General features: G+C 37.5%; 1 protein-coding gene across 7 annotated transcripts in view; it reads right to left on the reverse strand.

Moving 5' to 3' along the window:
• The window catches only part of ANAPC1 (anaphase promoting complex subunit 1), a 102,082-nt gene that overhangs the window by 75,005 nt on the left and 14,348 nt on the right, over positions 1-12,729 (reverse strand). For 6 of the 7 annotated variants that reach the window (XM_059405594.1, XM_059405596.1, XM_059405597.1 and 3 more), the window contains 6 exons: positions 11,996-12,091; positions 10,303-10,393; positions 10,147-10,212; positions 5,934-6,068; positions 2,765-2,905; positions 1,532-1,592 (listed from right to left, as the gene is read on the reverse strand). In XM_059405594.1, coding sequence (XP_059261577.1) covers positions 1,532-1,592; positions 2,765-2,905; positions 5,934-6,068; positions 10,147-10,212; positions 10,303-10,393; positions 11,996-12,091 — 590 coding nt within the window. The remainder of the gene's footprint in view (positions 1-1,531; positions 1,593-2,764; positions 2,906-5,933; positions 6,069-10,146; positions 10,213-10,302; positions 10,394-11,995; positions 12,092-12,729) is intronic. The other variant, XM_059405600.1, reaches the window with a different exon arrangement.

The raw sequence follows: 12,729 nt of genomic DNA on the forward strand, positions 1-12,729 counted from the left end.
GCAGCCAATATTACATAATTTATACCTTCCTTAGTGACTTCCTTAGTGCTGTAGAAATATCAGTCACAGTGCTACACTATCATGCTACTGTGCTGAAGAGGCCTGGGTCTGCTTTTCATAGTTAAGTGGCCTCAAACCGCAATGTTTTTGTATTCTCACATCTTCTCTTTAGAGGATTCTCTTCTTCCCTTCCCACTGTCACCAGGCCCATCCTCAGCAGCATATCCTCTCTCATCAATTTGCTATGTGTGTATACATACAGCAAAGATTAGAGTCAAATAGAATAAATGCTAGAAAAATCAAATAACCAAGTTTGTCACAGTTGAATCCAGAACAAGTGTAAACCAGATACTGCCTAAGGGGCTGAGGAATGTTTATAAGTAAAGTACAGAAAGTTCTAAGCCAAGTACAGAAACTTATGTGATTTCTATCTGGCTATGAGAGAGTAAGATTTTACTCTGCTTTCATTTTATTTTATTTAGTCTGTTATCTGTTTTCAGATTTTTTGTTTAGGTTTATACTTCTGAGGTATATGCCCTTGAAATTACTTGGTTAAATACCTCTTAGAAAAGCAAGGTATCTCCACATCTTCTCACAGTATCATTTTACCACACCAATGAAAGATAGTTCCTAAAACAAAAAAGTCATTCTATCCTACTTAACCAAATTCCAGAAACCACTCAATCTGCCAATGCTTTGCTTTGCCACTTAGATTTTGAAACTAACAGATGTTGTGAATTTTCTTATACATTCTTTTCTTAACTTACAACTGTTGATAAATCCTGCCAATTCTGAAGTTTTACTATTCTCTATTCAGAAATATCCTCCTAGTATTTTTCAAATTGTGTTTCAATAACTTAAACAGACTCTAATTTTATTAAAATATACCTGACTGTATTTTGACTATAACACTGAGTTTTATTCAATTAAGACAATTATGTTAATTTCTCAATTTATCTAACAATAGAAATATTTATTTATTTTTTAAATTAACATATAATGTATTATTTGCTTCAAGCGTACAGGTCTGTGAATCATCAGGCTTACACACTTCACAGCACTCACCATAGCACATACCCTCCCCAATGTCCATAACCCAACCACCGTCTCCCGACCCCCTAACCTCCCAGCAACCCTCAGTTTGTTTCCTGAGATTAAGAGTCTCTCATGATTTAAAGCCACCACATATGCCAAAAGATGTTTTAGCTACTTAGGCTTCCTTGTTTCTCAGATGTTCTTGCAAGAGGCATATCTACTCACTGCATGGCCTTCTTCAACGTATGAAATCTCAGAGAAACAGAACAAGTACATCCTTCAAGTATACCCCTAGTCTTAGAGCACATATGGAGTAGACACTGAAAAGTGATCCCCAGCTCTTCACAGCTTCTCCACTAAGTAAAAACCTCAATCCCACAACTTAAAAAACAGCAAATATTTTAAAATCCCAATTACTATTGCAAATCAGCAAATACTACAAATCTTAGCAATCAAACCGAGAGTACACGGAAGCGAGGTCTGACCTCAATCATACCTAATTCAGAGGTGGCAATTTCAGGAATAGTGATCCTAACCATGGAGCCATTACTCAATTCCTAGGGGAAAGAATGAAAACAAACAGGAGCACATAATTAGAATTTGTGCGTTCTAACTCTCTGAATGTCTTAAAAATGGCTATGCTTTATAAGACTGCCTATCAAAATTCATATAATAAATGAAAAATATTTTTCAAACAGAACTGAATACTTTCAAATTTCAGAAACTGTAAATGTCCTTATTTAAATAACATTTCCAGGGTCATCTAGGTGGCTAAGCCATGTTAGCATCTATCTGCCTTTGGCTCAAGTTATGATCTCAGAGTCCTGGATTAGAGCCCTGTGTTGGATACCCAGCTCAGCAAGGAGTCTGCTTCTTCTTCTCCCTCTACCTGTCTCCTGCTATGCGCTCTCTAATAAATAAATAAATAAATTATTTAAAAACAAATAAACAAACAGCATTTCTAAAAGTTCTTGTTTTAATGAAATGTTTAATTTTTATACATACACTAAGACTCATCATAACTAAAAAAGATTAACTTTTAATGAAAAGACAGAAATCCTGGGGCACCTGAGTGGCTCAGTGAGTTAAGCCTCTGCCTTTGGCTCAGGTCATGAGCTCAGGGTCCTGGGATCAAGCCCCATGTGAGGCTCTCTGCTTAGCGGAGACCCTGCTTCCCCCTCTCTCTCTGCCTGCCTCTCTGCCTACTTGTGATCTCTCTGTCAAATAAATAAATAAAATCTTTTTTAAAAAAGACAAAAATCCTATTAATATAAAATTTAACTTTTTTTTTAAGATTTTACTTATTTCTTTGACACGAAGAGAGAAAGAGAGTACAAGTGGGGGAGTAGCAGGCATAGGGAGAAGAAAAGCAGACTCCCCACATAGGAGGGAACCTGATGTGGGACTCAATCCCAGAACCCTGAGATCATATAACCTGAGCCAAAAGCAGCCACTTAACTGACTGCGCCACCCAGATGCCCAAAATTCAACTATTTAAATAAGATTTGTTTTTTAATAATCATTAATAATAAAGCAACTGTAGAAAGGTAAGCAGAATTACTTCAAATCAATTTAAAGTAAAATAGTACAAAAAAAGACATTTTTTTTAAAAAAATCATAAAAAATATGTTTTCATGTTGCAAACAGAATTCTCCACTTGACAAATTTGAAATGATAGTTGTATTTCTTAGAGAGCTACCTAATCTTTTTAAAAAATAAATATACTTACCAGAGTTACTCTGTTACAGACAGGGTCTCTTATGGAATGAATGTAAGTTCCAAGCTGTTGGAAAGTACAATCCTCATTATAGAGAGAATCATGAAGTTTTGAAGAATCCCTCAGTTCTGGAACTGGGGAGAACAGAGCCACCTGTAAACAGTTATAAATACAACACAGATGAAATATTTTTTGAGGAATTAAGGATAAAGAAAGCTCTTTCTGTACAATGTCTAACAATTGTACATAATGATTTAAAGCCATTCCGTTCTCGGTATGATGAAGCACCTTACAGCACACCAACATCTTCACCCAAAGCAACTTGAAAAAGTCAGTAAAATAGTAAAACATCTGATCAATAGCACTGGAGAGCTATGGAGTCAACCTAGATCTGAGCAGCCAAGATCTAGGAGAGAAAGAAGGGAGTCACAGGGAGATGGTCTAAAATTCTTATACCACTTTTCCTGGTCTTGGCATGTGCAATATTGGGTAGGGATTTGGTAGGGAGTATGGATACACTGAGTGTGCAAGGAAGGCCAGTGCTAAGAGGAAAAAGAGACAGCAACACTTCTGGCAATCTTATAGAGCTAGATACATAAACTGAACTTGAGGCAGCCAAGGCAGAGATGACTTGAGGATCTAAGAGCCCAGAGTGAAAGGAGAGCAAGGAGAAAGCAAACAAACAAGACATCTCCCCTACAGCCAAATGTTTGTTCTGAACATATGAGAATACTTACTTGCTCAACTGTAGACAAGCAAACAAAAAACTTAAATGATCTTAATTACTAATTACATACACAGGCTTCCAGCTTTAGATTGAGTCCTAAACACTGAGCCTTTTTGTAATTCCATAATTCAAATCACAGGACATCTCTAAGTGAATATCTTATCAATACGGATAGCCCATCAAGTATAAGATTATTTATTATATTCAAGCTTCTACTCCCACAGCTGCCACAAAAAGGGAGCTGAGCTCTACTAGTCCTGAATGTAAGTCTAACTGCACAATCAATCAGAGATGTGGGAAGTCATCGGCTAATGTATAATACAATCATCTTGTGACTCTATGGCTACCACAAAGACACTAATCATTCCTGGGTTAATGGAATTCTAAGAAAGTTAAGAACCATTTTACATTACAAAAGACAAAAATTGGGGTGCCTGGGTGGCTCAGTGGGTTAAAGCCTCTGCCTTCGGCTCAGGTCATGATCTCAGGGTCCTGGGATGGAGCCCCACATCGGGCTCTCTGCTCAGCAGGGAGCCTGCTCTCCCCACCCCTCTGCCTGCCTGCCTCTCTGCCTACTTGTGATCTCTGTTAAATAAATAAATAAAATCTTAAAAAAAAAAAAAAAAAAAAAAGACAAAAATCCCTCCAAATCACACGAAACTCTGACACTTCTCCAGCTGCCTTTTGAAAATTCTGGAAATGTCCTGCTTTAAGGGAAAAAAATGCAATAATGCGCATATTTAAAAAACAAAACTAAGGCCTAGACATTGACCAATAAAACTGCTTGCACCAACCTTCACTTTCAACTGCCCCTTAACATCTGCATCCAAATGTCTCTCAAATACAGACCCCCTCTCTCCAGGCTTCCTAACTTGGTAAGCATGGGTGTCCACCCAGCTTGCTCAGAGAACTCTGAGCCTTGTTCCCCAACACCTCTCCCCAGCAGAGCACAAAACCAATCAGCTAACAGACTCTGCCATTTCCACTTCTCCAGACCTCTCATCTCACTCCCTTCCTTTCCAATATGCTGGCATAACTCCTCGGATCCTCTTTATGCCTCTTGAATTAGCACAGAAAACAACACTTGGAATCTCTTTTGTCTAAATCCTAAAATAAACATCTAAAACACAGAGCCTAATATTCATAACTCCATCCTCAAAAACCTGTAATGTTCTGGTGATAGCATTCAGAATAAAAACCTTTTCATCCTTTCTGCCTTTAAGAACATGCTAGAGTCTAAATCCCAACTCTAACACATACTAGCTATATGACTTTAGATAAGTAACCTTTTATCTCTATGTACCCATTTGTAAAATGGGGAGCAGTATCTTCCCAACAAAGCCATTCTAAGGGATTAAATGAGTTAATACATATAAAACATTTTAGAAAAGTGCCTAGTACATAGAAAACACTCAAAAGCAAGTTATTATTACCCATCCCCTGCCCTGCCCCACCCAAGAGGCGACTTGTACTTTTATTAAGCACTCATTCATTCCAGTCTTACACACTACATGATGGAAATATGAATATTCCAAAGAAATGTTCTGCACTTAACCTGCCTCCAAACTCATTTCCCATGAGATTCCTCTTTGCTCCGAATGCCCCTTTTAATTTATAGATATCCTACTTATCGTAAAGGTCCAAACCAACTTAAACATGCCCCTCAGATACAAGCTTCTGGTTCTGCCACATCAACACATCAGGATATATCTTTCTATCAGCAAATCTGCTGTGGCACTCTCTATTCCTCATTCCTAAGTCTTAATAATCTACCTTAAATTATAATTTCTCATGCAGCATTACACTTGTACTACCCATAGATGAAAAAGAATGTCTCATTCTCATCTTTGTAGTACCTTACACATCACAAGGGCAATCAGTAAGTTTACTGAATCATTTGTGTTTGAAAACATACATACTCTACCAAGTATTACCTAAACTTCTAATCATGTCATTTTTAAAACAGAAAAAAGTTAACCATGGGAAGAACTAATATTTAAACCAAACTTCTTTAAAACACTATTGACTTTTTTTAATTTTAAGTATTTTTTAATTGAATTAACATATGGTGCATTATTAGTCCCAGGAGAGCTAAGTGACCATCAGTCTCATATAACACCCAGTGCTCATTACCACATATACCCTCCTTAATGTCCATCACCCAATTAACCCACTCCCCTACCCTATCCGCTCCAGAAAACCTCCGTTTGTTTCCTATGAGTAAGAGTCTCTAGGGCCAGCTGGGTGGCTCAGTTGGTTAAGCATCTGCCTTCAGCCCAGGTCATGATCCAGGGTCCTGGGATTGAGTCCCACATTGGGCTCCTTGCTCAGCAGGGAATCTGCTTCTCCCTCTGCCTGCCTCTCCCCCTGTTTGTGCTCTCTGACAGATAAATAAACTCTTTTTAAAAAAAGAGAGAGTCTCTAATTTTAGACAACACCTAATTCATTACTCACCTCATCCAAGGATCCAAGTAGTTTACTAAGAGGCTTAGGAGTACTGACACTGTCAAGTGGAGTGCTGGGCCGAGGCATCGTGTTAGACATTGTCAGGGAAGGAGCTGGCAGTCCAGGAATAAAAACCTTTCCCACCTTTAAGCAATAAAAAGATGTGGGGAAAAATATTGGCTTTAATGTATGATATCCTTAAATAAAATGTTATGGCACATAAGCATAAATTTCTTTTCATATTCTAAATTGTACACACACTGAACACATCTAAAAAATGAATTTAAAAGAACTAAAATTTCAGTAATTCCACCATCCCCTACAAATATCTTGATACAATTTTTCTTCGTCTGATTCCTTTTCTTCATTACTGAGGACTTATTTTGGCATAGGAAAGTGGGTGAATGCTAATAAAGTTAGAACATAATACAAAATCCCATATACTATGCATTTTCCTATCATATTGGTGGTAAAGACAGCAGGGACACTAAGCGTTCTGAACTGTAAGCAGCAATCTTGTTGATGACATCTCCGGTCAGAAAGAATGAACATCAATTACTTTCAAGGGGCTAAAAAAACTGAAGGTGATGCTCCAGATATTAAATCCAATGTAATCCGAACTGTGCTCTTGAGCTCATAATCTGCCTTCTTCCCTCACAAACTCTCAAATATTTCCTCAAAAAACTTTATGTATATTCTTCATTAAAAGAGTGAGTTGACCCCTTATTTTGGCTATTCATGAGGTTCTCAGGAAAAAAAACAGAAGTTCAAATCCACACAGGCTGAAAACTCTGATAAGACTCAAAAGAAATAATCAGAACTCAAGTGAAATTCTAACAAAATCCATATTTATGTCCGTATATTACCCCAAAACTAATAAAATTACAAAGTTACCCAAACAAAATCCTCAGGATTAGAAAATAAAATGAGGGTGAAAACCAGTACATATAAAGTTTTTAAAAAGCTACAAGAGGGCGCCTGGGTGGCTCAGTCAGTTAAGTGTCTGCCTTTGGCTCAGGTCATGAACCCAGGTTCCTGGGATTGAGCCCTATATCCAGCCCCACACTGCCTTGCATGGGGTTCCCTGCTCAGTGAGGAGTCTGCTTTTGCCTCTGCCTCTGCCCCTTCCTCTGCTCATGCTCTCTCTCTCAAAGAAATAAATCTTTTTTTAAAAATAAAATAAAATAAGCTACTAAAAAAAATAAATAAATAAGCTACGAGAGACCTCCAGTTAATGAAAATATAGAGTAAGCACATTTCATGCTATCCCCCCAACTATTTACAATAGAATCTGCACAAAATTTATAATGCAATTGAAGACTCTGAAAGCTGAGAAAAAGAAGACACTGGCTAGGAACCTGAGAACCAGAAATAACCTATGATGAATTCCCTAGGTGTTTTTGTTTCTTTCACTGTTTCCATAACTAGTTTTTGCATTCTCAAGGGGCCTGCAACTCAGAAATGGCCACAGAAGCAAACCAAGAGAAACCTTGCTCTTTTTAGAAAAATGTCAGGAAAAGAGGGACGAAGCAAGACAGAGACATCTTCACCATACCTGCCCCACTCCAGGAAACACTAGGAAAAAAGTCATGGCCCTAGTTTCCTCTGTATCAGGAGCTGTGGTCTGGAGTCTATGGGCAGAGTTCTATCATTCCCTCTCCGAGGAATAGGTGGCAACACAAGGACTGTGGGCCAGGCCTATTCTGCATGGTGGTAACTAGGTGGTTATCTCCTCCCCTCCTCATCAGGCACTGCAGGTGCAGAGACTATGGACAGACCACTGCTGCTTTCATAGCCAAGAGGCAGCCTCTCTGCACCTCCCCATGGTGCAGGGGGAGGAACACTGGCTTTCATCCTTACTCTACAATAGTAAGGCAGCATACCTCTCCCCTTCTGTCCTCCACAGAAATTATGGGTGGAGCACTGTGTTCCAGCACTACCCTGCAGTAACAAGGCAGTAGCCCCTCTCTGTTCCACCTAGGGAGTGAAAGGAAGAATGGAAAGGAAATAAGAGAAGGATTTCTTAAATATGTGTATGAAATCCTAGGCAGACCTCTGAGTGAGCTATGTGTGAAACTCACCAAAAATAACACAGTAAAAGATCTAAGAACTAAACACTGATCTGTAACACCACTCAGTTCATCAAGCTGGCCTCTGGGTAGCAAAGAAATAGGGGCAGATACAATCTCAATAAGAGCAGACCAAAAAAAAAAACCAAGCCCCAGAAATACCTCTCTCCTTGGCCAAAAGAAAATCAGGAAAGGAATAGCTTAACAAGATCAAAAACTTTTAGTGATCTACTCCAGACAAACACCATGGGAAAGGGATGCCTGGGTGGCTCAGTCAGTTAAGTGTCTGCCTTCAGTTCGAGTCATGATCCCAGAGTCCTGGGATCAAGTCCCACAGTCAGCTCCTTGCTCAGTGGGAAGCCTACCTCTCCCTCTGCCTGCTGTTCCCTCTGCTTGCACTCTCTCTGACAAATAAATAAATCTTAAAACAAACAAACAAACAAAAACCACCATGGGAAAAACTATGTCCTACCTCTCAGTCCTGTCAACAAAGTCCAAGTGGGGAGCCTAGATTTCCATTCTCACCTGATTCTAACAAGGCACCAATCTGAACGCTACATAAAGCAGCATTCAGAACTCTCATACACTGTTGAATGCAAGGTTGAAGGGGACATATTGTAAATTGGTACAACCTACATCCTGGAAGACAATTTGGTGCCCCACCCCCCGTGGCCAAATTGAACATGCATAAACTCTGAAGGTTAAGGGACATGTGTAAGAACTTTTTTAAAGCATTACCAGAGGAAACAGCAGAAGCAACACAAACACCCCCAGTGACGATAAAATGGTAAAAGTTTTGATATAACCATACAATGGACTACTAGAGAACAGTGAATAAATACAGCTACACATGGACATAGGTAAATCTAAAAATAAGTAATAATGTTGAACAAAATAATGAAGTCCAGAGAAGATCATATGATATGATCTCCTTTATATAAAAATTGAAATTAAAGGAAAACTGAACAATTTACTCTTTAGTGACATGTACATAACTGCAAAAAAAAAAAAACTTGTAATAAAAATAAGATTTTCCTCAATGTATAGAGAGTATGTTAAAAAAACCCAAAACAAATCCAAACCTAGAGCTAACATCAGACTTAATAGTGACAGACTGAAACTTTCCACCTAAGATCAAAAACAAGACAAGGATGTCCACTCTTGCTACTTCTTTAACTCAGTAAATGACATTAACAATGAAAAGCTTTCCAAATAAAAAACAAATATACAAGATTTATTGTAAAAAGTCAGTCTACCCAGGGGGAGGCGGGAAATGAGGATGTAAGTAAGAAAACAGCACCCTACAGACAATAAAGATACTGCCCAAATTGGTGGCCAGTGGTCATTGTAAGGGCCACTTCATTTGTCTTCAAACTGTGTATATGTATTTAAATTTTGCAATCTAAATTGTTAAAAATTAACATAATTCTATATATAAATTTCACAACTGTTAAAAAAAACTATATGGTGAACATACTACACATTTAATAAAACTTTATAAAAACCTTGAGACTTAACAAAGCTACCCATACATCAATTTCAAAACTACATTCTTTATAAAACTTCAGGTTAACTTTTTTCTTTTTTTTTAAATTTACTCATTTATTTTATATATATAATTTTTTCTTTTTTTTAATAATCTACCTATATTCATTAATGAGTCCCCATCTGTGCCAGAAAGCACCAATACATCTAATGGCAATGAGTCCTAGGCCTCCAAATTGGGACCAACCTAACGGAAGACTTCATTTTCTTTCTTCTTTTTTCCTGGGTGGGAACTTCATTTTCAACTAAAAAAAAAATCTTCTGCCAAATTCTACAACCAAATTTAGTATTAGGTCACTAATACAAATATTAAACTAAATTCACATTAAAAAATAATAATCAGGGGCACCTGGGTGGCTTGTCAGTTAAGTGCCTTCAGCTCAGGTCATGCTCCCAGGGTCCTGGGGTTGAGCCCCGCATTGGCTCTCTGCTTAGCAGGGAGCCTGCTTCTCCCTCAGCCCCTGCCTGCCACTTCCCCTGCTTATGATCACCCTCTGTCAAATGAATAAATAAATAAAATCATTAAAAAAGAATGTTTAAAAATAATAATAATCATCATCATCAAGGAGGTGGTCCTACAAAAGGATGAAAGGCTACTTACTACTTACCCGAACCACTCCTGTGTACAGCACCAGGTTTCCACTGCCCTCAAGGACCAGCATGGTATCTATCTTCTGAGAGAAAGACAAAAATTTTATTTGCCAATCTGTGCAAATTATAAAACATAATGATTTTCAACTCTCAAGAAATGTGCCCACATTTACCTCCACTGGTGCTGCATCCTTTGCGTGTATGTTGGTGATGGACCCAAAGATGAGCTGAGTTTTATCATTACTCTCTTGAAACTTTACACAGCTAAATATTAAAATAAAAAGAGAAACAAACTACTAATATGTGCAACAACTTATAGTGATCTTTAAGGTATTATGCTGACTGGGAAAAGCCAATTTCAAAAGGTTACATATTGTATAATTCCATTTACGTAACATTTTCAAATGACAAAAATTTTAGAAAAGGAGAACAGATCACTGGTCGCTAGTGGTTAGGGATCGGGTGGGTGGGTTTAGTGTACGGGACTATAAAGGAGGGACATCTTTGAGGTAATAAAGAAGTTCTATATCTTGACTGTGATATTTACATAAATTTACACATGAGAAAATTTCATGGAATTATAAACATACAAATGAGGACACGTAAAACTAATGAAATCTGAATAAGATTTGCGGATAGTACCAATGCCAAGTTCCTTATTTTGATAATGTACTATAATTATATAAGATGTTACCCTTGGGAGATAAAGAGTACAGGGTACACAGGACTGCCCCCCTACTATTTTGCAACTGCCTGTGTTTTATAATTATTTTAAAATAAAAAGGTAAGTAAGTAGACAAAAGATATGAATACACATTTTTACCTAAAAGATAAATGACTGGCCAGTAAGAACATGAAAAGATGCTCAACATCATTAAGTCATTGGGGAAATGCAAATTAAAAACACTTCATCACATGCACTAGAATGGCTACAAAGAGAAGGACAACACGATAAAGAAAGTGGAACCCTCATAGATTGCCAGTGGGAATATAAAAGGATGTAACCTATTTGGAAAACAGTGGCAACTTCTTAAGAAGTTAAACATGAATTTTTACTGTTCAACCCAACAATTCCACTCCTAGCTATCTCAAGAAAAAAGAAATCATGTATGTCCACACTAAGATTTCTGCTCCAATGTTCACAGGGCCATAACTCACTATGGTCAAAAAGTGGAAACCATGTCCATCAACAGATGAATGGATAAACACAATGTTGTATATCTACATAACGGACTACTACACTGGGAGAGGAATAAAGTTCTCATACACATTACAACATGGTGGATCCTAGAAAATATTACGCTAAGTAAAAGAAGCTAGCCACAAAAAACTACATTTGGCATGATTTTATAAAATCTCCAGAAAAGGCAAATCTACTACACAGAAAGCCTACATACAGAGTGGTCACCTGAAGTTGAGAATCAGAAGAGAGACTAACTGCCAATCAAACACAAGGGTTCTTTTTAAGGGGACAGAAATGTTATAAAACCTGATTATAGTGATGATGATTGTGTTAACTGTAATTTTACTAAAAATCACTTAATTGTACACTTAAAAAATGTCAATTTTTTGGCATGTAAATTTTCTTTTTTTAAAGATTTTATTTATTCATTTGACAGAGATCACAAGCAGGCAAAGAGGCAGGCAGAGAAAGAGGAAGGGAAGCAGGGGAGCCTAATGCCGGCCCGATCCCAGGACCCCAAGATCATGACCTGAGACGAAGACAGAGGCTTTAACCCACTGAGCCACCCCAGTGCCCCTGGCATGTAAATTATTTCAGTGAAGCTACTAAAGTTAAAAAAAGCAAAAAGAAAAAGCAGCCCTAAGTTTATTTGTACAGAATCAAAGGGAAGTAGGCGTACTTACCGTAACTGAAGCTCAGACTCCACTAAAAAGCATAAGAACTTCTGCCCACATAGGTCAGATGTAATAAACACTTTTGAGGCCTGTGAATTTTTCTCTCTGTAGTAGATACATTAATAAAGTAACTGTCAGCATTGGTTCCAAAATCTGCCACTGTAACTCTTAATGAAAATACCCTGCAAGAAATCTTAAAACTACTTGGACCAAGCAGTAACACTGAAGACCCCACAACACTTCTAAGACTGGAACTTCATGATCTCTGAGATTCCTTTCAGTTCTTTGATTCTGAGTCCATTCTATAGCTTTTGGGGGAATAAATTATAATAAATTTAATCATTAACAATGACCTTTTTAATTCCATACTAGTAAAGTTATATACTGTTAAAGATGCAAACTTGGGATTCCTATCCTTTAAAGGTTGTAAGGGGTCACACCTCTTATAACATGACCTCTCCTATTCATCCTCTCTCAGATTAGGCTCTACTTTATCCCTCTTTCTGAAACCATATCTCTAATTTCCAAAGATTTCTTTCTGGAGTGGTACAGAATTCTGTAAAATAATAATCTGCAATATATTAAATTTACCAACAGATATTTAAAGATAAACAATTTTTAAATGTAGGAAACTTTTATTTCATTTATGAGGAACAAAACCAGAGAAGCTACTTCAACACTGTATTCACACTTTACTTTCCACACTTTACTATTCCCTAACCCCTAAGAACATGCATTTGCCT

Source organism: Mustela nigripes, chromosome 7, assembly GCF_022355385.1.
Source record: "Mustela nigripes isolate SB6536 chromosome 7, MUSNIG.SB6536, whole genome shotgun sequence".
Taxonomy (NCBI): Eukaryota; Metazoa; Chordata; class Mammalia; order Carnivora; family Mustelidae; genus Mustela; species Mustela nigripes.